Below are 26,149 nucleotides of genomic sequence, written 5' to 3' on the forward strand. Positions count from 1 at the left end.
CCATGTTTGCATTTAATGGACAGAATTCTTCTTACCGAATTTCCTTAGTTATGACATTCAGAAAAGTGTTCGTACATAGACCAGAAATTTCATGTACTGTCTATTAAAAGTGTTCATCAAAACAATCTATTGCTGTAGATTAATATCTGCAACGGCTCGAGACATGTCGTCAAAATCATCGTCCAAACTAAATTCGCTCCGTGTCTAAACCCCCGATATAAAAATTTTCATTTACGATGTCACTTGCGTCCTCGTGCACTGGGGTGCTTTCAGGTTCAATATCGCCGTGTTCCCCACCACCACGTTCAATCAAACCGCATTTTCACCGCATAACGTTTCGAGTTTGGGCTGTAGTAAATTTCAGAAATTATTTTTCTAAAAAATTAAAAAAATCTAGTTACGGGATTGGTTTACATTGCCGCCAGTTTGGACTGGCAAAGGTGTAGTCTTAGCAACACTAAACTTAGATCACAGTTTCAGCACAGGTCTCATCGTTGTGGGATGTCAAGATGGCTCCATTATAGTGTGGCATTTTCCTCTCTTCGGAAGACTACGCTTCATGCGAGCTTACCAGCGCCGCAATCTACCGGCATCGTTAACGTCGAGAGCTTCTCAAGGCCATGGCAACAGGAGGAGTCTGGTTGCTTGAACAAAAAAGTAAAAGCCCCAGCTCAACCCTTTGAGAGAATAATGCACTTACATTTCCGTTTTCTCTTCAGTCTTGAGAATTCGCTACTACATCTTTAATGTTCTCAGTCCTTTACTGACGAAAGGGCCACCACGTTGCTACCGAATTTCCAGCATTTCGACGCCTTCAGAGGCCGCGTGGGCACCTTCCGGTAATGTGTGGGCACTGCGAGCACGCCGTTGAAGAGCGAATCCAGTCTCCGTCGCTTCTGCGGATCGTCTTCGTCCGAGAACTCGTCCACTTTCTCCACTAAGCCTCGATGTTCCAGCTGTCCTAGCGCAGCCGTGACCACAGCCAATGAAGCGAGAGCTGCAGCCTCGGATCCTCGTTGCGAGTTCACAACATCAAAGAGCTCGGACACGCTGCGACGCCTACGCAAGTCCATGTTCTCCAGCACCAACGCAGCCACCTGATCGACACTCGCCTGAGGCAGCGTGGGAGGCAGCGTGGGAGCTGCCAACGCGTCCACCTTGTCGTCACTCATGCAGCTTGTCTCTCGAGTGACTCGGTCACTTCCACTCCATCCTGCCATCGTCGCAGCGGCCGCCATCGCCGCTGGAGACACGTACATACTACTGTGACTATACTGACCATCTCGATGATACGTCACGCCTTCGTACTCGAATGACAGCGTCGATGACTCGCGCGTATAAGCCTTACGTAGTTGCCCCGTACTACCGTAAAGCAGCTCCGAGTAGCTCAGCTTGCCGCGCTTTGTACGCTGCCCTTTGTGTCCTCCTTTATGCCACTGCGAACCAGGATGAGGTGGCAATGGCAGAGGCTCTTGATCGGCTTCTTCCGGGACGCTGCACTTGGCGTGCGTTGGGTCCCAGTGGTTCATCGAGCAGTACCATTTATCCGGCAGAGTGGAGGATTTGATGTGTTGCGGCAGCTTGCGCCACTTGTTGCACTTCTCACACTGCGCCCACTCCAACACCGTCTTCTTGATGCCAGTGGACGGGCGTCCTCCTCGTCCTTTGCCAGTGTTGCTCTCTCCGTTGTTACTACTAGCTTCGGTATTGATTCCCGTAATTGGGGCAGTGTTCCCTGCTCCAGACGTTAACCTAATGGAGCTCTTCCCGTGTTTTAACTTGGTGAGATCATTGGCCGAAGATGTGGAAGTCATCCCACCACTGGCACCAGATACGGAGGCAGTGGGTGTGGCATCCATAGACGAAGAGGAAGCTCGCGCTTTCTTGGACGGCCGCCCTTCCTTCTTGTTCTGCTTCAACAAGAACGTATCGACTTCCGGAGGATTCAGAGCGCTACATTTGGCCAGCTCCGGAGCCCACGTGTTCAAACTGCAGTACCACACAGCCGGCAACCGATCAAAGTTGATTGACGCGGGAACAACCCGCCACTTGCCGCACTGTGTACTCTCACATTGCACCCACTTGACTTCTCGGTATTTCTCCTTGAGTTGCTTCGTCATCTTGCGCTTCTTCGACACATTATCCTTGTGCTTCGACTTCGAGTGCTTGTCCTTGTCTTCCAACACTGTCATGTCGGTAGCAGAGCCTCCTGATCGCTTCCACACACCTGACCCAGACGAGGAATACCCGTCGTCTCCAGTACTGGACGCAGTTGATTTGGACTTGGCCTTCAACTTCCTCCGCTTACCTGCTTGAGGGGACGGATTAGCCTTCAGAACCTCCTCAGCAACCGCACAGGAAGCGAATCGTTCGTCCCACGTGTTCATGTTGCAATACCAGTGCTTGGGCATTGCGTCCAGGTTGAAATCTCTCGGCACTGTCCGCCACTTCTTGCAGCTGTCACATTGTACCCACTTGGCCTCGTTCACTTCCTCTTCATCCTCTTCGCTGGTCTCTCTCTTCAATACACGCTTCATCTTGTTCTTCCTCTTCTTTTTGCCGTAACCTCTGCCAGTTTTCATTGGTTTTGGCATCGCATCAGCGTTAGACTCCGCTGTTCCTTCTTCCTCCTCGTCTTCGTCTTCACTTGGCACATGCTGGAGCATCAAACTGCTCGACGGAATCAAAACACTCGCAGACGGAGACTTGGGGGTCTCGAGCTTCAGCCCATCGTCAATAGTTTGACGCTGCTCGCCACGTTTACTGCTGTCCCGACCCTCACGACGCTGCTTCCTGCGTTCAGGAGTATCTTCTTCTGCAGACGAGTGCGCTTCTAACGAGTCATTGTCTCCTGACGGACTCGCAGGAACAGGTGACGAAGGAACCGGCGAGTTCGACTCGTCCTGCCTAGTCTTCGACGATGGCTCCTCCTTCACAGCGGCTGTAGAGGCCGCAGCATCACCAATCATCTGGCTACTGGAGTGTCTCTTCTTCAGCGTAGGACTAGCCATCGAGACGTCTGAGTCATCGTCATCACTCTTCCCCAGAGCCTCTTCCAGTCGCTCCTGTATCCGTTTCGTAGCAGTCGACGGGCTCTCAAACAAATCAAGCGATGCAGTCGGCGACCGCGTTGCTCCTGCGTCAATAGACGGCGCACTGACTGTAAGATTGGTTTCCACATGACGATGGGAAGGCGTGGACGGCATGCATTTGTCTCCATCTGCATCTAGCGACTCTCGTTTGCTGCGTTTCCGCTTCTTGCTGCTCTCGTCGTGCTCCTGTTCGTCGTCTGCATGGGACGCGAGACTGTCTCGCTTGTGTTTGTCTTTCTTTTTCTTCTTTTTCTTCTTCTTCTTGTCACGTTTCTCTCGTTTTTCCTTCTTCTCCTTCTTTCTAGCGCTACTGACTGATGCTTCGCTCATTGCTGCTTCGTCTTCATTCTCGTCTTGTGCTTGCACCTCACTCAACTGCCTGGATACTGCAGACTTGGGCTTGATATCGCCGTGTTTGGGACAAATTATCAACTTGGACGAGATCTGACGCACGCAGTTGGACGGCAAACACTTGGCGTGGTACGCCACGGGGCACCTCATACACCTGACGGCTTCTTGCTGCGCTCCTGACTCGTTACAGCCCGCGCATGTGTGCAGCGGGCAGATAAAATGCGTGTTGATGGCAATTCTGGCCAATGGGAACTGCGTAATGCACTCCTGGTGGTAAAATTTGCCACAGGAGAGCGCGCGACACTTACGTACGGGTCTCTTATTAGGATCGATGCCTGTAGAGGCCGGTGCATCGTCCTTGAGCGTCTCAACGCCCGTCTCTTTGCAGTGGAAGCACGCGTGAGTCTTATTCGTGCAGCTGGGGCACAACCAGGCTTCGTCTAAGGCGTCAGAGACGCCGCTTCTGGCCGGCAGACAGCTTAAGTGGAAAGCGGAAATGCAGGGACCAGCACAGACCACGAGATCGTCGCCCTCACGCTCACAGACGACGCAAATATGCTCTCCCTGGTAGGAATAAAAAGATTTTGACGTTAAAAGAGTGTTAAAAATCGACTAGAAGCGCAAATATCTATTATACCTTGCTGCGGTCGCCGTCAGGCTCTGGTTTGATCGTTTTAAGACTGGGTGAGGCAGAAAGAGAAGATTGACGCTCGCGCTGCCGCCGCTGGTCCTCCTGAAGCTGCGCGCGCAGCTTTTTCCGCCGCTTTTGATCCAGCGGCACGCGAATTAGCACCGAGTCGGAGCTGGAGCTGCTGCTCGAGCCTGAGCTCGCGTCCGAGTCCGCCATGGAGCGCGACGAGTGGGGGTTACTATGGTGCTTATCAGGGGTACCTACTAGATAGTTGACTGGATAAAATTGGAGAGAAAATGTGATTGGAAGAAAATGAATTTGGCCTGTGGGTTGGAGGCTGTGACGGGTTGACCCGTGAGCGTTGAGTGACTGTCAGTATGTCCGCGCTTGCGTCATTTCATCGAAGTGGACGTGGGCTTCACGTGTAAGAACTTGACTTAGTAACAATCACATTTGCGACCTTACTATGGCGTGCACTACCGAAAACACTTTTGCAGCAAAAACAAAATAACACTGTTATTGTCGCCGCAACTTGGCAATCGCTTACAGGTACAGTACATGTACATGTACGGTATTGCGGTGCCAAAATGGCGGGATGGTCACTTTCATGGTGGTCTCCGATTCGGAGACCGAATGCGCATCCACGTTGAAGGTGAAGTGGCATAATTAATTCGACACAAGTTGCTTGTTTTGTGTAAGGACGTTGTACTACAACTTGTAGCTCACGTCAAACTCCGCCAAACATTACGCCAAGAGCTCGTAGCCATCATCGAAAGAGCAGCTCCATTCCGAGCTGTCATTTCGCTAGCTATACGCCATGTTCAACTGGATCTGGCCGCAGAAGCCCGTCAAAGACAATGTCGTCGTCATCACCGGCGGGGCCATGGGACTCGGGCGTCTGGTGGCGCTCCGTTTCGCCGCGTTAGGCGCCGTCATCGTCATCTGGGATCTACACGCAGATTTGGGTCAAGAACTGGTGCAGGAGATCGAAGCTAGCGGTGGTAAAGCTCGATTCTTTATAGTGGATATGACGGACCGAGAGCAGGTATACGCCACAGGGAAAGAAGTGCTCAAGGAGTTCGAAGCCGTCGATATCCTTGTAAACAACGCCGGTATCGTCGGTGGCAGCTCCCTACTCGAGTCCTCGGACGCTATGATCGAGCGCACTATTGCGGTGAACACCACGTCTCATTTCTGGACCATCAAGACGTTTTTGCCAATGATGAGCAAGCGGAACAAGGGCCACATCGTGTCGGTGGCCAGTGCCGCCGGTATCTTCGGGTCGCCTGGGATGGTGGACTACGGAGCCAGTAAATTCGCAGCCATTGGGCTGATGTTGAGTTTGAGACAGGAGCTTCACGCTATGGGGCTCTTTGGAGTCCATACGACTATCGTGTGTCCGGGATTTATTACGACGGGCATGTTCGAAGGGGTGAGGCCCCCACCTTTTACGAGATGGCTGACACCTGAATTCGTGGCCGACCAGATCGTCAAGGCTGTGCGTAGGAACCAGTGGCGTGTGTTGCTGCCGTCCATCTTGAGTGTCATGGAGTTTGTGTCGACTATTATGCCCATGTGGTTCGTGGACTGGTTCATCCGCATTACCAAGACGTCGCAGGCCATGAAGAACTTCAAGCAGACACGCAAACACGCACTTAAGGAGGAGTAGATCGTGTTACTGATCTAGTGCGGACTGAGCTTTTGCGGTCCGGCAGGGCATGTGTTTAAAGAAATCTCAGAATGTTTGTAAACAAGTTGAAGAAAGACCTCTCGATGCCCACTTCCCTCATTTTAGTGTCACCTATCGCAATGTACTGACATGAATCAGGTTAATCGGGCGCCATAAGCAAGCGTCTCTATGGCGGCCAGCGCGCGATGGCTTCTAGGCGGCAGTCGTCATGCTGTAGTGGAGGTGGAGGTACCTCCCGGCCCTTTAGGTATCATGCTAGACAGTGACGACCTCGACCGTCCCGTGCTCGAAGGTTTCGCCCAGGTATTGCCCTCTAATCCGCAACAACGTGGAGCTGTGGAGCTCAGCGGTCGCGTGCCTGTAGGGAGTGTATTAGTAGGAATAAATGAGCACGACTTCACGAAGTCGGACTTAAGCTTCGAAGAGGTGGGCGAAGTCTTGCGTGACACGAGTCAGATGCAACGCACACTTAAGGTCCACGTACCTGTGGCGGAAGACAGCAACGTGCCTTTGAGTCAGCAATTCGCTCCAAGAAGAGGCCCTCCGCCAAGAGAAGAAGAGGAAGAAGAGGATGATGAAGAAGAAGTGTCGGATGATGAGGTGCAGATACAGCCAAAAGCAGTACTGCCACAGCCGCTAGAGACGCAGGACAGTAGTCTGCCATTGAATCAACAGTACGCGCCGAGTAGAGGCTCACCGCCACGAGAAGAAGAAGAGACTGTAGCAGCTGAACGGGACTCGTCCTCGGCTGACGAGTCTTTCCAGGAGATTCACATGGCGTCTGCGCAAGGGAGTGACGAAAGTACGAGCTGGACCCTGACAGGATCGAACTTGGACGAGTCTTCGACCACTCCATTAGCCAGCAGTGGGAGCTCGACAGAGGAGGAGGCGAGTGAGGAAACAAACCAGATGTCATCACTTCCAGAGCAGCCACCTCCATCTTATGAACAAATCAAGGGACTATCGCTGGAACTCGACACTGCTCCGTCGTCACCATTACCCAAGGAATTATCGTTTGGTACGATGGCAAAGTTGGCAGAAACTCGCCATTTCGATAGCGACGACTCAAGCGACTCGGGCGACAGTGAAGACTTCGATACCGCGAGCAGAGAGGATCGCCCCGAGGAAGTGTCACCACAAAAACCGTCGCCTGTGCCGCTGTCAATGGCGTCCAATGTCTCCTCGGGGACCATCGCTGCTTCGCTTATGGTACAGACGAACCAATTCGACCGCGACGACTCTATAGAGGACGAAGACGCCGAGTATATGACTGCAGTTGCTCCCCCTGGTCCATTGGGTCTTAACCTGGATGGCGGAGTGCTGGGGCGCGCTGTGGTGATGGGGTTTGTCAGGTTAAACGATGGATCGATAGGCGCTCTCGAACGTACTGGAGATATCGCCCCGGGCTCAGTGATCGTGCGAATTAACGGAGAGGATGTTTCGCACGCGTCACTTAAAGAAGTGGGCCTAAAGCTCAGTGATCTGAGCCACCAACCGCGCACATTAGTGTTCCGCTTGCCACCGAAGAAACAGCAAGACAATCAACATTCTAACGTCGTACGCCGCTCCGCACCGATGCCTCAACTTGAAGAAGATTTCGACAAACGCCGGAAATTTGAGCTGGAGCTGGTCATGCATTACGACAAGCAGGCTTTGTCTCGCCGCGATTGCTGGTTCTGCATCGATGCCAAGTGGATGGCTCGATGGGTGGATTTCGTGTGTCGAGGAGGACGAGAACCTGGCCTCATTACCAACGAGACTTTACTGCACGATAATTGGCGCGAAATGCTCGCTCACGATACCCCTGGACGACCAGATACAGCGCGTGAAGGACTGGTGCTCATGAAAGATTACCGCGTGGTAGTTCCGATGGTTTGGTGTCTGTTTGCTGAGCTACATGGACTTGGCGAAGCTCCTTTACTTGCACGGTATCTGATGGATATCCACGCCGAAGCATTGAGCGATGGAGAGGTGAGCAAAGTCCTCCAAGTGCCAAGACCAAAGGCAGCAGTGCTGGCGAACAATCTACTGGACAAGTGTCTTGTTCGTTCAAGCAGAAAACGCTAAGAGCCTGGTATGGAACCTACGTTTCGACATAGTTGTACACTACTGTGCTAGTTTGCCATATTTTCATGAGATTCGACGAGATTTACGAACAAGTTCGGATTATCCAACAGAATATTGTTGTCTGTTATACTACCAGCCTCCCCCTGCTGCCATGGTCTTGAGAAGCTCTCGACGTTTGCGATGTAGTCGGGCTTCTTTGTCTGCGATGACTAGAGGGTCGAGGTTATCACTGCAGTATTGGTCGACGAGCGCGTCGAGGTCAGGCACGAGTGGCTGCAGCATTACGCTGGTGTCTGTAGGTTCATCGTACGGGTCTCGACTGGGAAGTGAGGCCAAAGATGTGGAGTTCTGGCCGACCGGAGACTGCAAAGGGGACGGAACAGTTGGTACAGCTTTCTGCGCGCGTTGGGGAGACCGGAGCTCGCCAGCCATCCGCAAGAACATCGTTTCTAGAAGGTCTGTGGGCGTGCTTTGGGTTGTGACGCTGGACGGAACGGGAGCGAGAGGACCTGTAGTTGTGTCGCTGAGGAGCTTTCTGATGTTGGAGCTAGTCTGCAATGACTATGTGTACAGTAGATGTGAGCGGTGAGTCGATGACAGAAACAAGAAAGGGAAAGGATGCATTCAACTTACCGGTTCTTCTTGACATTGCTCAAGCGTCTCGATGAAGAAAGGGAAACACACCAAGAGAACATCGCGCCAACTGTACAGGTTTACCTGTGATCCTGCAACTGCAGCAAGAAGCTCCTGGTTGCCCACGACACTCGTCGAACTAGGATTTTGTGTAGATTCAAAGCGAAAGCTGCCGACCGCTTCAGCAGTTCGAACGTCATAGCAAATGACCATTTTGTTCGAGTACTGCACAAGGGCCAGTGGGAAATCTGATGTTGCCAGTGTAAGGCTAGTTATCGAACTGGTCGAAGTTGAGTTCGATAGTGGAGAAAATTCACGTGTTAGAAGTGGCTTACCGCGTTCTCGGATGTCGAAAAAGTAGAGCCGTTGCTGAGCTGTGGACAGTGCGACGACGTGTTCAGCCTGGTAGAATACGACGCTGGTAATCTCGCATGAAGCGTTGTCTTTTGAAGAGAGGAAGGCATAATCGACGTCTCGCAGCACGTCCCACACGACAATGGAGCCATCTTGACATCCCACAACGACGAACTGCGTCGTGAGATCCTGTGCTGAAGCAGTGATCTTTGTCAACTGTTCCCACGATTTTACTGGGGCTAAGACTAGAGGCGATGCAGAACTGGTCTTGAGGTTTTCTGTGGATGGCAGCAAATACTTGAGCAATTTCAGCTCGTAGCACACTGCCAGTGCGTATGTTTCAGGCGCAACAAGTGTCTTGGGACGGGTCGTACATGGCGTCACTAGAAAATGTACTTTAGGTCCACGTATGTCCTCCGTAAACGGCGAGCGTGTTGACTCCAGGTCAACTTGAAACACTGGAGATGTCAGCTTCAACGGCTCATGTTCAGCTTCGAGTTCAACGTTAATAAAGTACAGGACGACAATCGCTGAGTCCACTAAGGTGACAGCGAAAATCTTGGAGTCCGGGGACAAGACAATCGAAGAAATCGAGAGTTCTGAACTTTGTGTCGGAGTTATCACAGCAACAAGCTGACAGGAGACTTCTGAGGCCACTGTTGTTATGGTGTAAACGTTCACACATTCGCGGGTTGTTGACGTTGGAGGCTGGACGTCTGAGCTTGGATTTACGTTGACAACCTCAGTAACGGTTGTCTCCACCAGATGCACTGCAAGACCGCAACTTGTATCGCTTGCTAGCTGCAAGGCACTGATCTGATTAATCGACACGTGAGACTTCGTGATCATCTCTGTAGTCGCGGGAGTTTGAGCGTCTAGTGGAAATGTAATGGGAAAATCTCCCAGGACCTTGACATCGTTGCCACTTGAGTCTATCACTCGTAATATTGACGCGGTATCGCTGTTTATTGCGGCTACCAAGACGGGTATGAGGCAGTGAGAGGCCAGCCCCACGACACTATGGGTGTCCTTCTCGCCTGCAATGCGCCATGAAGGTTCGCAAGATCGCCTTTTAGCGACAATGAAGTCGTTGTTGTTTGTTTGGTGGCGATTGGACTCGGATGTGCCAGATCTAGAGGTGTCTATAACACCTTTATTAAAAGCACTTTCAGATTTGTATCGCGTGCTTTCCAACTTGATAGCTTCCCACGCTCCATCGAAAATATCATGATCTAAAATCTTTTTAATACGTCGATACGGTTGTGGGAGTTGTGTGAATAGTAAATCAGGATCCACGTGGTCCGCAGGTGCATTCAAAGCAATCCAGCGAAGAAATTTGGTTGCTACAACAGCTCCACTCGGTTCTTGGAATTTACTCAGCAGCAGTCCTGCTTCAGATCTACCGAGAACCACGTTGTTGGCTTCCAGCACGTCGAAGAATACATAAGGAGGAATAACCACACGTCGAGAGTTGATCAAATCGCCAAGCACCTCCTGAAAGCACAGCAAACGTGGTAAATCTACAGCTATCAACTCGGTGCTTTAGTAAGTTCAGACCTTCCACGTTGCAATCCACTGAGCTTGGTCGTGAACGCAGACCGCGCTTAAGTGAGCAACATCGAGTTAGCATTTTTTCTAACAGCAATGGCTGCTAGAGCACCCACCGGATATGTTCTCGTAAAACCTGTAGCAGCGCATGGTAGTCATTCATCGGTGTAGCGTGTAGTGATGAGGTGAAGCGACGCTCTCGGAAGATCTTCCAGTCATATAAAATAGATGTCATTATTTTTTCTTTGATTTCTTTTTTTAGTTGATTCATTTTTGTCATTTACTCGATAATTAAAAGAAGGATGATCCCTATCGTTCGGACGGCGTCGAGTTCTCGTCCTCATACGTTTGGGCGCTCGTCCAATGTCTGGCAGTATTTGGATCTCGTCCACGAACGCAACAATCAACCTTCACGCGAGCGGTTGGAAGCTTTTGCAGAATCCATCGATGGAGACGAAAGCGACGAAGACGACGATTCGTTAGCGCGTGGAAAAAAGTCGGCGAAGCTTAAACAACGAGGATCGAAAACAACAACTCCAGAAGATAAAAACACTAACCAGCGACATAGTAACACTCAAAGGAGGTCGACTCCATTTCTACCCAACGTGGAAAGCTTACCCGACTTGCACCAATCGGCAAGACTTCGTGAGGAGCTAAGGCCTCTAGGTATATTAACAACATCCCCATCAACCTTAGTTGGCGCAGGACTGCGAGTTGTTGGGGGTCCGAACGTTAATTCAACTGAGATCATGAAGAGACTCAACGCATTAGGAACATCAGCATCGACCCCGTTAATCCCACCAGCATCACCTAGTAACAATGGCCATGGCATTGAAAACCAGCTAACTCAAAGTCAAAATCTACCGATGAATCAAGGATCTGGAGTGCTTCAAGTATCAGCAATTCCTACGCCAGGTGTAGCCGTTCCTGCAACTTCTACAACAAATATTACTCCAGTATCTGACGCGGAGAAGCTTCGCAATGATTTCAACTCGCAAGCAACTCGACTGTCTTACGGTTGCAGTGTGGCGTTGGAGTTATTCAATGGCCACCTCATGATGGTAGGCAGTCCGGATGGTCATGTTCGTGTGCAATCGCTCGAGAAGCTACAGACGCCTCAAGCCAAAGGCTACAAGGATCGAGCGATTTTCACGCTGTTGGATCTCGTAGACGTCCGAAGCGCAGGATCGATACGTTATGGTGACTCGGTATGGCTACAACTTAGTGTGGGTCCGGGTGATGTTTCGTGGGAACAAGGTGGAGTTCTGGGAGCCAAAGTTCGTGAAGCACCTCAACTGAAAGCTCTTGGTCTACTGGACGATGACTCTATTCGCAACGACGTGCAAGCACCCGCTGCTGTGGGGTATCCAGTCCCAGTCACAGCTTATTTGCCAAAGGTTTGTTATTCCATTTCCTTAAAAAAAACTGTGAGGCTAACATTCAATTTTGTTAGAGTCGCGATGATGGCGACATGCAAGTTGACGAGATCCAATCGCGATTACGAAATAAAACAGCAAAGATGCTCGGCAAATGGATCATTCGCTCAGCGGTGTGCCAGCGTCGTAAACAAAAAGACGTAAGTTATTTAATTTTGCTGAAATGCAAAACTCAAAGCTTACTACAGTAGTAATTGTTTTAGAACTTCGTCTACAACAACGATGAAGTTTACCTCGAACAAGACTGGTTTTATCTCGGTGCAGACTCTGATGCAGGTGTAGCAGTTCTACGTCAACTACCACCTGCAGTCGTCGGGAAAGATACGAAACCAGGAGAGTACGTTGTGGAGCGTCGAGGAGCCTGGAAACTCCGACTATTGGACTCTAGTAGCGGCAGCGCAGGGCTCTCACTAGCTCAACAACAAATGGAGCGTCTTCTGCTTCGAGCTAAAGCTCAACTTAAACAATCGAATCGAATGCGAGCAGGCCAGACGAAAGTTTATGGTCCAAATCTACGAGGTGGCACTGGGTTTACAGCTCAACTTCGAGCTCAAGTGGCGGCGTCAACGCGTCAAATTGAAAGCCGCTGTGCCGATCACCAGGAGAGACGTCTCAAACATATTAATCGACATTTAAACGACAAAGCGCGCGGTATGAATATAGCTGTGGGACTGGAAGATACAGCGAATCTAACAAGGAGAAGCAGTCGTCCGAACAGCAACGCAAGTGGGAAAAGCAGATGTGAAAGTCTTGTCGCTGTGGACACACGTAAGCGGATTTTGAATCGCACTGCGTCCGTGGATAGTATTCACGCTACTACTGGAAGATCATGTCCCGAAAAGAGTGGCGTCGTCCCGGAGACCAATGACCTCAAACGAGCTACTTTATCTGCCCCAGATGCCTCGATTTCAAGTTGTGCCTTGTGTCATTCGTCCTCTATCGGCTACAATTTGTGTTGTCAATTCCGAGACGTAATGCAAATGTTGGAACACGAGCGACTTGTTGAAAATACTACTAGAAACGAGACGACCGCAGCCCCTCATTACCATAACGACGTCAATTGTACTCAAGTAACCAGACGAACAGCAAGGAGTAGACTTGGTCGCACTGCGAGACCCGATGATATAAAGACTACGATAACAAATGAGAATACTGCTCGTCATGGCCCCGAGTCAATCGACACAAGAACTGCGACTCCACATACCGCGAATACCGCTACCATCCCTCTAAATGATCGAGTGTTGCAACTCTTCGCCAAGGAGGATGCAGCGATGATTGATCTGATTAAATTCAAGGAGAGAGAAGCGTATCGTGCGCTGTATGAACAGGCTCAAGGTGACGCTACGCTGTCGCCTTTAGCAGCTCATTTCCGTGATCGTTTCAAACACGTGGGCCTCTTTATGCAGATGCACAGACAACAACAACAACAACAACAACAAGTGCAACAAGACGGAATCGGTGGGCACTTCCAGAAACTTCACGCTGATCTGCTGGTCGGTAGTCGCACCATTCCTGACGAGAGTGATTACTACTCAGACTACGACTCGGACGATGACGTAGACTCAGAGACCTCAAATGACGGCCAACAGGAAGTGAATACGCAAGCTATTGAAGCAAGAAAGGAGAGCGATGAGAACATTGTGATGGAGCCTGAACGGCTGTTTCCGACGCCCCAAGAGCTGGAGAAACTCACTCCTGTGGATACTAAAGCCGCTTTGGCTTTGTATGTACAGAACCGACACGCTATGGCGGAAATGCTTGATGGCTATGCGGAGTTGGTGAGCTCTCAGATGATTCCGACGCTTAAAGCCTCTCTGAGTACACGTAACCGGGGAGCTTTGATGGAGACACTGGACTTTGTGGCTCGAGCTTCGGAATTCGTTTGTGCGAGACGAGTGCAAGTGTTTGTAGCCAAGTTGTTGCATGCTGTGGCGGAGAGTGTCGTGGGCGATTTTACGAGCTACGAGAAAGAGTTTGAAGAACTGATCACGGAAATGGAGGGTGCTGTCAACTTCATTCGATTTTTCTTACAGACTAGAGAACCCCGACGGAAGAATAAGAATAAATAATTTTTTATGAGACTCTTCGCCATAGTGGGATTTTATTCATGACAACGCCGAGTCTTGCCTTGCCACTTCACCCGCGGAGAGCTCAACAGCTCTTCCAGGTTCGTTTTCCGTCAACGTGGCTATGATATTTACTATCCCTGACTTCAGAGCTTGTTAGGACGTTCTCCTCACGGACTCTGAGCTAACGCCTAAGCTTTCAGACAAGTCCCTACCGCGGCGTCTTCTTGAACTCCAGGTAAGAATGACTTAAGCAAATACTCGCGAAAGGGTTAACAATATTGTTTACAATAAAGAGGCTCAATTTGGCTGGTATCCAAGAAGGCAAACGGGGAACTCGATTCCAACATATCCCCGCTTCAAATCCTCAGAATGAGGCTGAGGAAGTGACGCTAACGCTCACAAAGGACGGGTCGACACTTCAAGTGGCAACGGAGACGCATACCGGAATAATCTCGATATCATTGGTTGATATCAAGGGGCTTCTGCTGCAGGAGACGCCTTTAAACAGCTTTTCGCTTTTACTTGACGACCCGGGGGATGGAGACGACAATATTGGCATATTCGTCGCTTCATCCGCTGACATGTTGAATCGTTGGGTGGTAGCGCTTACCTGTGGAGTCGGCGCATTTCAACGACTCGATACTGCACAACAGAGCTCCCCTGACGCTATGCAGGCAGACCTGGTGTGGCAGGCTGTACGTCTACGTATTTTTGAGCTGGCAGGAGTACTAGGCATTCCAGCAGCAATTGATCACGTTACACTAGCCATTCCGGACCAGGATTACCAACAGTCGGAAACTCTTCGTCGCCGCGTGCAGTTTCTTCAGTGTAATGCTGCCAGAACATAACTTTGGTATTTAAAGAAGGCAGAGAAATTTCGCGATTCTCAAAACATTGGGTGCGATTGACGAATAGCGTTCGTCGAGTGCAAAACAAAACTTTCTTTCACCAGATTTCAAGCACCGTACCTAGAATTTAATAGCTACATTTTGTTGGGTCGTCCTGCGATTCTTTCTCATGCTGCTGCTGCCGTTTCAGTGTTTCGAAGCCGCGTTGATGCAACAACACATGTACCACCTCACCTCATCTTGTTTCTGAAAATGCGCTTTTGCCTGCAATTTGCAGGACTTCGAACTTTCTCAACCTGTTCAAGAGTCTGCACCAACAACTCTCGAGTCGTGAGGATTAAGAGATCGCTGATGGCGTCACAGCTCCTGACTGGAGATCTACCGAATGTTGTAGCTAACGTAAAGCGTGATCAATATGCGTCCTGCACCGTTTGCTACTTCAATTAGGCCTGCATCTCTTCGATCCTAAAATTGTTGAAACTTGAATCTCATTGATTCACCAGCACCAGACTATGCAGTCGACGCAGCCCCTGGACCAAAATCAGGAACGAAGAGATACACAGCACGTTGCGCCACAGCCATCCGGCATGAAAGCATTCCATCATTTTTTTAAAGTAAACGAATTATGTACACAACATAACATATGTGGCGTACCTAACTTATGAAGGTGTGAGTATCACCATCATTCTGACTGTATACTCCTGTTAGCATGGCCGACACGGAGACCACTGGGAGTAAGCGCAAGCTCAAGGAAAATGCCTTCACAGCCAAGGCCGAAAGCGGGACACTCAAGGTGAAAATACTACGCCGTGAACAGCAGGGCAATGTGCCCTCTTCGGCCTCCACTGTGGCCACTAAGACAAGAAGTCGTCGCGCTACAAAAGCTCCTCCAGCGTCAGACTCACCTCCAAAGCCTCGACCTAATCGGAAGCACGTACCCATTTTCTACGAGCCTCAATTCCGTCGACCAATCAAGAGAGGAGGACGCCATAGTACCAACCACAGTAGCTCCACGGACGAGCACTCGACGTCGTCCACCAATGTCCCTGGGATCCACTCTGCGTCCACGGAGACGTCGGGAGTAGCTTCGTCATCGTCCACAAGCTCCAGTTTCGTGTCTCACTTGTCCGATGTGAAGTTTGATGAGCCTCCTAGAGCAAATCCACTGTTTGCTCGCAATGATAGCGACGGATTGAGCACATTGGGGGAACTACTAAGACCTTACTTGCCGTCAGGGTCACAACCGAGTTTCCCTCAGTCGTCGTCAGCGGGACTTCTGATGGACAGGACTGCTGGACTCTCGTCTGCGCTGCACCAACTTGCGTCGTCTTCAGCTTCGTATCGCTCCGCACTGGAAGGTCTCTCGACAGCTAATGACAAAGGCATCGAGACGACTCCAGCGACGTCCACAACTTCGCATGCGACGCAACATGGAGCATTGGGTAGCTACAAATTTGACCCATTGGCTGCACTACAGACCGCAATTGATCATGCACAACGAGCATCGACAAAGGACAATAAAAGCGAGACACCACGAGAAGTTGGCAGCCCCAGTAGCAACACTCGTTTCTATCGACTGGAGCCGTCGGGATCAACACAAAGTAACGAGGTGCGCTCGAAAACTTTGGGGTCTCCACCGGAACTGCCCCCAGCGATTACACTGCAGAATTTACTGATTGGAGGCGGAATCCATCGCTTTTCTTTGCCGAAACGAGCGGATAGCGTTAAGCACGCAACAAGTTCTTCGTCGAACGATGAAAGCGAGGCAAAGGACGCCCTCGCTGCGCTTGGACCTCCACCTGATGATCCGCCATCGTTTTTGCTGTCAAACTCACTGTCGAACGGGAGTATTTCGATTTTAAACCTACCCAGGACAAATCCAAGTCTGGACAGACTAGGGTCGCTAACGAGACTGATCAGCCAAGCAAATGAGACTACAAAAGATCTGAACACGACGCTTTCATCTCCACCCAAGACAAATCCTGGTCTGGATAGATTAATGTCATTATCAAGTGTTATTAGCGAGGACGGTGAGGCTACAAAGATTACGAAGCAGACAGCGGCTCCAGACACTAGTTCAACCTCGTCGAGCACCACTCACGAGACTGAGGATAGCAACAGTGAAGCGATGGAGCTGGGTCCACCACCTACTGGTCCACCCGCGTTTACGATCGGAAACTCATTGATGGGAGGAGGCATCGAGCTGCAACCTGCTGCTACGAATGTGAATACGCACAACTTTGACTGGAAGCTGCACAGAAGTGCATCAAGCAGTGGTGGAAACACTGCTACCAAGGGTGCCAGTCGTGGGTTACGAGCTCAGCTGGAACAAACACTGGCAGGGTCTCAGAATGGAACAAACCAGTCGTAGCTCGCTCATGTCTCGTGCAAGCATTTGAAGTACAATAAGAATTGAAAGCAGATTTCACTAAAGAGAATTGTTGCCATAGTGAAATGAATTAACCGTTGATTATGTTGGCACTTCGGTTTTTGTTGAGAAAGTCGGCGAAAATTGAAATCAGCCTCAGCTGCATGGGATGCCGAACGAGCAGCTTGTGCGGCAACATTGGGCGAAATCCGTTGGCTGCTTGTTGCAGCACGCACTGACCCTTTCGGCTTCGACGGAATACACGTAGGTGTACCACATTTGAGCTGTGCACTGGTTGCCGTGACGCATACCGTAGCAATAACAACGAAAGCAAAAGTCTTCACATTTATCTTTCTGTCGGTTTCGAGGGTTCGTGTTGAAGCCAACGTACGCTTGAACAGGAAAATGGCAGAGTGAAACCAGTGTGCCCTTAGCAGGGGGTTCGTAATCGGACCTGGTTCGGATACATCAAATATAATACCTCGAAGCAGGCTTATATATAAGAGAACGTTGGCCCTACCACTTTAAATTGTGTGTACTGCTATGATAAAAAAGTGAAGATCCACCACACACAGAAACGGTCACCACCACCACCTAAAAATACCGGTATACGACCAGCAAAATAGCCAAAGTATTGAAGTCTTGTGGATACGGAAATAGATAGTTTTACACGCTCATCGCACAGTCGCTCATTTAGCATTACAGCTAGATTCATCGGAGTCCGACGTAGAGGACGGTTCTGCATCTCGCCCGCGGCGGCCCTGGACAACTATTTGGCGCTCTACAGAACCAGACGCTCTAGAAGGGTATCGGTCAGCTCTACCACCACACATTATTGATAAAGCAACCCAGTAGGGTGTACGATTAACCATTTAATTGATCAAAACTACGATTTGCATCGATGTGGCCATAAAATGCGCTCACAATTTGCTCTGTGTAAATCTGAGCGCTGCAAGTCACGGCTGCAGCTTGCGGCCGACACTGATACTGACACGCTATCGAGCACGAGCGGCACCTGCCCCTGTCGATACAAGTTCATAGTCCGTATGTCATCTACCACGTGTGAGGTGCTTCAACAAGGCAATCATGCGATAGGCACCGATGGTCCCCCAACACCAGTAAAGAGCTAGCTAAGTCAGCAAATGAAATATTAAATTACGGACAGCCTCGGAGCTGGTAAGCAAACTACGGCTTCACGTCTACATTCTCTTATCTGCACACTGGTTGACCAGAATAGCTTCGATGGTCCAGCTCCTACTAGCTCACAAGTATCAGATTTCGTTAGGAACTGGAGACGCAAGAACCCTAAAGATTCCATGGCGCCGATGATAGAGCTGTGTGATGGTCATCCCTATAACCAAATCGATACAGAGACGACATCAGACACAGCAATGATCATTTTATGTGATTTCCAACGCGACACGGAGCCCGGTGCAGCGGGAACTGTATCGCACCTTGGTGACGGATCGGAAGCGTACCCTCTACGGGTAAGGATGACCGGTTTACGTCTGATTCAAAGCTACATTGCAGTCCAGACTCATCTCGATTTCACTACAATTTTGCACATTGATAGTACCCACAGCATGGTTATAAACGGCTTCATGGTTTTTGTATTTGGGGTTTCGGATTGGGCTGGACACTTTTTTTCGATGGTGTACTTTTGAACCTCGCCGAAACTTGCAATCGGCATTGGATGGCGCATCCGATACCAGAAGCGTGTGTGCATGGATTGTGCTGGCGTTCAATTTGCACCACAATTTGTCATGATGGATGCTGACAAAGCCCAATTTAACGCATGTGTCACAGAACTACCACACCCTGTTGTTTTAATGTGCTGGTTCCATGTGACAAAGAATGCATGGAAGCATTCTCGTAAATCCTGTCAGCGATGGTGACACAAGATCTATATTTGTGGATCTTTATGATATGCACTTTGCTAGTGAGCAAGAGTACCCAGTTGTGAAAACCCAAATTCTGACAAAATGGAGTGCCTGGGGATCACCAGTACGTAAATTAACTGATCACATTGCTAAAATGTGGGTCAAATCGCACCGTTTTATGCTCTGGCAGGCTCATCACACACCACCCGAATACGCGGCTACCAATAATCCATTGGAGCAGTATCACCGCAAAGTCAAGCTGCAATGTCCTGCTGGACCTGCCATACCTAGTGAGCTCATACAAACCTGAATGGTGCCAGACTGGCTTTTTTTAGCTCGAAGCCAGCATTTTCGTCGGTCCCTACTGCTTCAGAGCGCCTGGTAAGGCTTTATCGCTTTAACTGCAAGAGAGAATGCCTCGTGGTGCATATCCTTCCTCAAATAGGATCTGTAGCAGCTGATCAGTATCGTGTAGAGCAGCGCCCATTGCGGTTGGCAGCCTCAGAAAAAAACTTGTTGCTAGATCAATCAGATTGGCCAATTCTAGGCGAAAACAAACCGAAGGCATGCCTGCGGGTGATGGGGTCGTAGATACAAGGAACAAGTCTCGCTCGTGCACCTACAACAGGAAGCATGCTATGTGCTGCCATGTAATCAGTGCCTGTGTGCAAGGAGGCGTGGCGTGCTCCGGAGTAAGCATGCGGCTAAGACAGTTTGTCAGGCCAAGCCATGTCCATGCTCAGACTCTAGAAAATTCACCTGACTCTTTGTCTCAAGTCTCTGGCGCTTCTACGCGAAGATCGACCGGAGATATTAGAATGGGCGACAGAAATCAAGATTCTTCTTCTGATTCAAATCATGCAATAGAGAGATCGGGCGGAGCCACCGACTGTGCAAACAGCCGTCGACCATACTGCAGAGGACGAAGATGACGCGCAAGGATTTGAGCCAGCCACCTCTACGCATAGTTCATCGCCTTTTCATTGTGAGTTCTGCTGCGACGGAGATACTGGACTATAGCCTCGAGGACGAACACGTCCCGACTGAGAAATCTCCTAAATATCAAGGCCAATCGAAAGGCGTATCCCGGGGTTGTCGGCGCTCCAAACGTCAACGGAAGCTTACAGGACGGGCTTTCGAGTCTCACCTTCAAAGCAGAAAGAAATCGAGGCAACGACGTAGGTGCGAGATCTCATTTATCATTTGTATCCCAAGTTTCTTAACATTTAATATTACGACTTTCATTTCTTACTTCATATAAGCCCACTTGCAGGTCCGGCTTGCGTCCGTTCGCACGGATGAAGGATGTTACTAATGGAGGCAAGGATGAGACTGCTGTGATCTAGAACACGCCTGAACTACAGGGCGGACATGCCCTGGAAGCGCTAACCTAGGATGAGATATACCGCACAACTCTCGACGTGGACGCGCGTGCTACCTGAGCTGGTAGATTGCAGCAATCGACTAGCCAACATATCAATGGCGTCGCTGAAAGGATGCACCACGTACGTCACGTGTCTCAGAACGGCAAGCTGGTAGCTTCTACCAGTTCGCAACCTTCCTGACCAGTTACACGGTTGATGACGACTTTAGATGAACAAAAATGCGAGTGTATGGAGCGGAAATTGCTGCCGCCACCGCGTGGATTGTCGCAGCAGCGCAGACGACCCCGACTACTTAGACGGTGTTGACTTCATCGGGCAGTGGCACCATTTCGGCCACTGCAGGTTCGGTGCCATGTGTGTTCCGGTATTCGCTGCCGACGGGCACGAACCTGCATAGCAGTGTGACCACCACGAAGTCTTCGACGTCTTCTGGCAGTGACTCGGACGACGAGCCCGACACATCTTCTGACATGTGTGGTAGTGTCGGCGACGGGTCGTACGACAACCCGGGCACTATCGGGGTCGGTTCTGACGGCACAAGCGAGGCGAAAGACTCCGTCTCGAGCGAGGAGACCCAGGACACGTCTTCGGACACTTCCGGGTCGTCCACTCCGACGTCCACGACCAAGACACCAACATCCACGACGAAAACGCCATCAGCCACTACCAAGTCACCTCTAGCAGCGAACAGCCCGCCGAGCACGTCGACCGGGTCAACTACTTCGGAGGGATCGGCGGTCACTACGCTGGTTACTGTCGCTCCGTCCACAATGTGTCACTGCCGGTGATGCTGTGGACATTCTGGTTTGCGGTGGGGGCCTTCAAGACGGTCGTGGTGGGTTCAACGGCGATGGCTTAGATCACGCAGAATCTGGTCTTGCACCTGATGCTACAACAATCCCACTCGACTTTCGTGTGACTGGACAAGCAGCTATTTCCGCGAACGTACCGGGAGACACGAGAGACTTCGAGGGGCGCTCAGCGAAACATGGACACCTCGGCTGGGGCTTCGCTGCGAGTAGTGCAGACTACTCCGCTCTAGTAGCTGGAGGCACAGGTGCCACGCCAACTATGGCAGGGATGGCGGCTCCTTTCACTATTCTCTTGAAGGCACGTGTCTCTTGAACCCGCAGACGTCTCTGGTGGACGTCGCAGTTTCTCCGTTGACAGCATTCCATCGGTCTTCGAATGGTCGAAATGGACGTGTCGGGAGTGGACAGAGTGGCAAACAAGCGGGCGGAGGCGGAGATGGAGGATTCTTCGGTGGTGGAGAAGGAGGCGCAGGTGTTGACGAAGCTGGAAGCGGTGGAAACAGCAGCTTCGCCTCCTTTAGATACTTGTTTAATTCGTCCAAATCTGGGATCAGTGACGACAGTCTGGGAGCACGAGTGACGAGGCCAAGCAGGGGAACTTGGAGACATAAGACCTTTTCTAAAAAAAGTGGGGCGAGCCGCGGTACTACAACAACAGCAACAACAACCACAGTCGAGTCGGCTCCATGGCGGTGTTGGAGGCCACATGACGCCCACGATGCAGGACCCCCGCCAGCACGCGCAGGAGACCCCGTTCAACGCTAACTACTGCGGCAACCGACCGCTAAGGAATCTGCAGTTGCAAGCCAACAACCAAATGCAACGGACCCACTTGGTCGTGCAGCACCAGAGTCACCGCAACATCGAAGTCGACCTTTAGAAAACTAAAGTGGTGCTGACACTACATGCATGAATATTCGGTGTCCTGCTCCGAGAAACCTAGCGATAGGCTTTTTTTGCTTCGTCTGATCAGCACTTTGAGCTCTCATGCGTGGAAGTACATGGGTGTGCTGGGTTTGTGAGCACATTTAAGGAACGCATGAATGAATGTGTACATGAAGATGTGTCCAACTTCGTGATACTACACGAGTTTGCTCAAAAATTAAAAGCGAGAATGCGTAGTACCATGACACGCTGCAAGGGAAAGTGAGGCGTCGTTGTTGCTGCAACTACAACATGATCGCTACAGCTTAGTGCTTGAATCACTTCACCTATCCTAGTGATTCCAACAAAAACACTGTCATTGAGTGTTTCTCATCTTTGTGCTTACTGCTTTCCATATGTGTGGACACTCCACTTATATATTGTGAGTGATAGCTGTCCACCATTCGTGTGCATTGTCCTATATTTTTTGTGACGGGGTCACACAGCACCTTGCGCTAGAGGAAGTTATCTTCCGAGAGTTTACAAACTCTCAGTGAACGGCAGTTCACAGGTCCCCTCTTTATTTAAAGAGAGCGAAGTGACCTAAATAAGGTAGATTGTAAAGTGAGTATATTTATAGGTAGGTTAAGTTTGTGTTTAATACAAACTATAAGTTACCTATAAAAAATGCAATGTCGTTTGACCAATGGTTGGCTTTGAACGACCTTGGTACCCTGTACCAAATATCCCGGAGTATGACGTGTCATACCCCTGAAGTGTGAAGTGTCACACTTCATGTAACCAGGGTACACTTAGGGCTACGTACCCCGTTACATCCTCCTCCACTTAGGCTCGGTTTACCGACCAATCAGAATGAAGAGGTGTTCGTCACAAACTCTCATTCTCAAAGTCGAAAACCATCGACTTGGCCGCGCGAGCGCGGCGGAGGCTCACTTCACATTTAGAGCCTCGAGCAGCAACCTGTGCGCTCTTCGTCTAGGTCTCCAATTCGACCGGTATCATGCCTCGTGGTACTGCAAAGAGCGGTGCCAAGACACGCTCCAAGGCTGCTTCCGGTAAGGCGCAAGCCAAGAGCACTAAGCCTCACGGCAAAGGCTCGGCACTCAAGGAGGCTACTCAGGTGGCCTCCGAGGCGATCGGTTCCTCGGGTGACGCGGCTGTGGACAAGCGAGCAAGCAAGCGCCGCAGTCCGCCGCCCTCGTCTTCAGACAATCGTCCGAAGTCTCGGTTCGTGGAACGTGAGTTCAACTCGGGCAGTGAGGACGGTGCCGAGTCCGAGAGCACGCACGATGCTCCTGCGGGCTCTGTGGGAGGGCACAGCCCAGTGCCCAGTGAGCCCAAAGATGACAGCGTGCCGTCGCTCGCTAGTGATCAAGGTGATCACAGTCCCAGAACGTCTGTGCGCTCCGAGAGTCCGGCCGTCAAGGCTAAGGGCGCTCCCAAAGCCGGTGGCGATGAGGAAGAGAATCCTCTCAAACGTCTCTCGCTTGCCGAGGGTCTTGCGCGTGCTAAGGCCTCTAAAGCCGAAGGCGCCAAGCCCTCGAAGAAGCGTACAGCCTCTAAGTCTCCACTCCACGAGGAGAAGGAGACTCGACACATCTATCAGAGTATCTTCGACTCCTCGGATGAAGAGGAGGAGAAGGAGGAAGAAGAAGAGGAGGAGGGTGCTATCGTTGAGCCCCGGGAGGTCTCGAATGATCTCGACCAGTAGCAGGAGGATTTTCAAGCTGCCCAGCGTGTGCGTGGGGGTCGGTGGCGGCACCCGTCAGTCAGGGAGCTACCATCAACTCAAGAGGGTATTAACCTCCCGAGGAGAGCTCTGGGGCTGACCTCTTCTTAGAGATTCTCGTCGCTCCTCGTGGCTTTGTGGGCGGTCACACTTCTAGGGGCATCTATGAACGAGCCCTTGTTCAGAAAGAACAGTTGTTCGTTGACAACTTGGAGGCTGCTCGGTGTGTGCTTCTCGCGCCACACCGCATTCCCCTTAAGGACTTCACGACTTGTCGTAAGAAGCCCGAGACCCGGGGTGGTCTCTATCCTCTTTGGGGATACCCCTGGGTTATGACCGAGAACTGTCCCACGTGGAGTTCTTGTGCGGACATGTTCTGGGCATGGGTGAAGACTCTTTGGTACTCACCCACGGAGTTACGGGAACTCCATGAAGATCAGCTGCTGTCCCGCATCGTGGACCAGCGTGATCTTCGTGTGAGGTTTGCCTACTTGACCAGCAAGCGCATGCTGCCAAGGGACATCCTGAAGCGCGCGGCTTCTAGCGCTCACGATGAGCGCGAGTACGGAATGTATTCATCGTCCGTACCCCGTTCGGGCAAGAAGCCCCGGACTACTTATGAAGCTGCCGCCGCTTCTGTTCCCAGATTGCGACAGCCTTCGGGTAGTCAATCAGGAGCCGTTCAATCGGCTTACACGAGTTCTCGGAGTGGGCATAACCCCTCCACTTCACGAGGAGCTGTCGCTTACTGCGACGCCGTTGCTCCTGGAGGATACGCTCCACGTGGAAGTGGACCTCTCCATTCCGGTCCAGCAGGGGCGGAGGTGCCCTCGTACGAGTACGAGTACTCGGCGCCTCCCGAAAGCCACTCTCGTCAGAGTGCTCCGACTGCGGGTCCGACACAGGGCCCTGAGGTTGACCGCCTCCGTCAACGTGTCCACGTGCTTGAGATTGCACTTGCCCTTGGGACTGGCGGCGATGCTGCCGCCCAGGGCGGTAATCAGGGCGAGCTCGCTCGTCTTGCGGGCCGCCTGGACCTGTTGGAGCGAGAGGTCGCGAGCCTGCATCTGCGGGTGGACCGACGGGTCTCTTCGTCCGATCTGGACGAAGCATTCCGCATGATCCGACGGATCGAGGCTTTGTTGCCACGTTCGGAGCCGCCGGCGGCACACTCCCAGACGTACGCGTATGGTGCGTACCCGGCGTATGGCGCCGGGGTCCGTTCGTATGGGGCCCCTCCGGCGTACGGTCTTGACCGCAGCCTTGCCGTCCCGACCGTGGCTTGGGTGCCGGCTCCGACGTCCTCGTCGACGACTGTGACCGGCCCTCGCTTCGAGGAGCTGGGTCAAAGGGGGTCTGCGAGTCAGCAACCCCCTGCGGGTCAAAGTACCGCTTAAGACATCCAACATAGAACGTCGGGTGCGTCGTCATTGACTTTGGAAGGTCGATGGTGTACGACGCACCATGTCTGGCCAGGTCTGCAAAATGTCCGATGAAGCGGTGCTTCAGCTTGTTGCTGCCGACAGAGCTGACAGTGGCAAGATGTAGGTTCCTCGTGTCTAGCAACACTAAGCCCCCCACCTTAAATATACTTAAGCTTCCTCTTTCATGTTTGTCGGAGTACTCCTTTTGTTTATCTTGGGCCGCTGCCATGGCATCGCGGACCCTGGTGACAATGCTCAGCTTGGTATCCATAAAGGATTCCACCCTGTTTCCGCAGCGATACTGGTCTCACATCCGAGACCTGGGAGGAAAGGGCTTTCCGAGCCTCTCCCCTACTTAGAATAGAGGAGTCAGTGTCTCCTCGAAGCGTGAGAGGCACTCTGGGGTGGCGGAAGCCGTTCAAGTAGAACGGCGTGAGCCCCGTGGACGCGTGCACCGCGTTGTTGAGCGCAACCTTAACAACTGGAACCTGCGTCGACCACGTACGTGGTGGTGCCGCGCACACACTGCGCAGAGTGTCCATGAGCACTCGATTGACGCGCTCTGTTTGGCCGTCTGTCTGCGTCTGTCTGCGTATGGTCCGCAGTGGACATCTGCAGACGGGTTCCCAGTAAAGGGAACAGCGTTTTCCGAAACGCAGCAGTGAAGCGCGGGTCTCGGTCCGAGATAATCGTCTCCGGGAGACCATGATAGCGGAACACGCCATCGACGAGCAACCTTGCGGTTTGTTCGCCCGTGACAGTGACGGGAACAGGAGCAAGATGTACCATCTTGCTCAGCCGACACACGAACACCAAAATTCCGGTGTTGCCGTGTCCGTCGGCGGGAAGCCCAAAGCTAAAGTCAAGACTCATCGACTTCCAACAGCCAGCCGGTACGGGCAGGCTCTGTAGTGGAGCCGAAGAGTGCCCTGCGGGTTTGACCCGCT

General features: G+C 51.4%; 6 protein-coding genes across 6 annotated transcripts; 5 read left to right on the plus strand and 1 right to left on the minus strand.

The window, feature by feature from the left end:
* Positions 1-367: 367 nt before the first annotated feature.
* Positions 368-4,290, minus strand: PITG_17767 (uncharacterized protein; the record flags this gene model as incomplete). Its single annotated transcript, XM_002896571.1, has 4 exons — positions 368-3,156; positions 3,202-3,329; positions 3,480-4,007; positions 4,081-4,290. The coding sequence occupies 4 exons, from the start codon at positions 4,288-4,290 to the stop codon at positions 753-755; spliced, it is 3,270 nt and encodes a 1,089-aa protein (XP_002896617.1).
* A 601-nt stretch (positions 4,291-4,891) lies between these two features.
* Positions 4,892-5,743, plus strand: PITG_17768 (retinol dehydrogenase, putative; the record flags this gene model as incomplete). Its single annotated transcript, XM_002896572.1, has 1 exon — positions 4,892-5,743. One exon carries the CDS (start codon positions 4,892-4,894, stop codon positions 5,741-5,743), a length of 852 nt encoding a protein of 283 aa, XP_002896618.1.
* A 1,185-nt stretch (positions 5,744-6,928) lies between these two features.
* On the plus strand, positions 6,929-7,831 carry PITG_17769 (uncharacterized protein; the record flags this gene model as incomplete). Its single annotated transcript, XM_002896573.1, has 1 exon — positions 6,929-7,831. The coding sequence occupies one exon, from the start codon at positions 6,929-6,931 to the stop codon at positions 7,829-7,831; it is 903 nt and encodes a 300-aa protein (XP_002896619.1).
* Positions 7,832-11,115: 3,284 nt separating this feature from the next.
* PITG_17770 (uncharacterized protein) lies at positions 11,116-12,459 on the plus strand (the record flags this gene model as incomplete). Its single annotated transcript, XM_002896574.1, has 4 exons — positions 11,116-11,763; positions 11,820-11,942; positions 12,006-12,356; positions 12,448-12,459. 4 exons carry the CDS (start codon positions 11,116-11,118, stop codon positions 12,457-12,459), a joined length of 1,134 nt encoding a protein of 377 aa, XP_002896620.1.
* Positions 12,460-13,073: 614 nt separating this feature from the next.
* On the plus strand, positions 13,074-13,871 carry PITG_17771 (uncharacterized protein; the record flags this gene model as incomplete). The annotated part of the gene is made up of 1 exon (XM_002896575.1): positions 13,074-13,871. One exon carries the CDS (start codon positions 13,074-13,076, stop codon positions 13,869-13,871), a length of 798 nt encoding a protein of 265 aa, XP_002896621.1.
* A 1,557-nt stretch (positions 13,872-15,428) lies between these two features.
* PITG_17772 (uncharacterized protein) lies at positions 15,429-17,090 on the plus strand (the record flags this gene model as incomplete). The annotated part of the gene is made up of 1 exon (XM_002896576.1): positions 15,429-17,090. One exon carries the CDS (start codon positions 15,429-15,431, stop codon positions 17,088-17,090), a length of 1,662 nt encoding a protein of 553 aa, XP_002896622.1.
* Positions 17,091-26,149: the final 9,059 nt, after the last annotated feature.

The sequence above is a fragment of the Phytophthora infestans genome, genomic scaffold (assembly GCF_000142945.1).
Source record: "Phytophthora infestans T30-4 supercont1.56 genomic scaffold, whole genome shotgun sequence".
Taxonomy (NCBI): domain Eukaryota; phylum Oomycota; class Peronosporomycetes; order Peronosporales; family Peronosporaceae; genus Phytophthora; species Phytophthora infestans.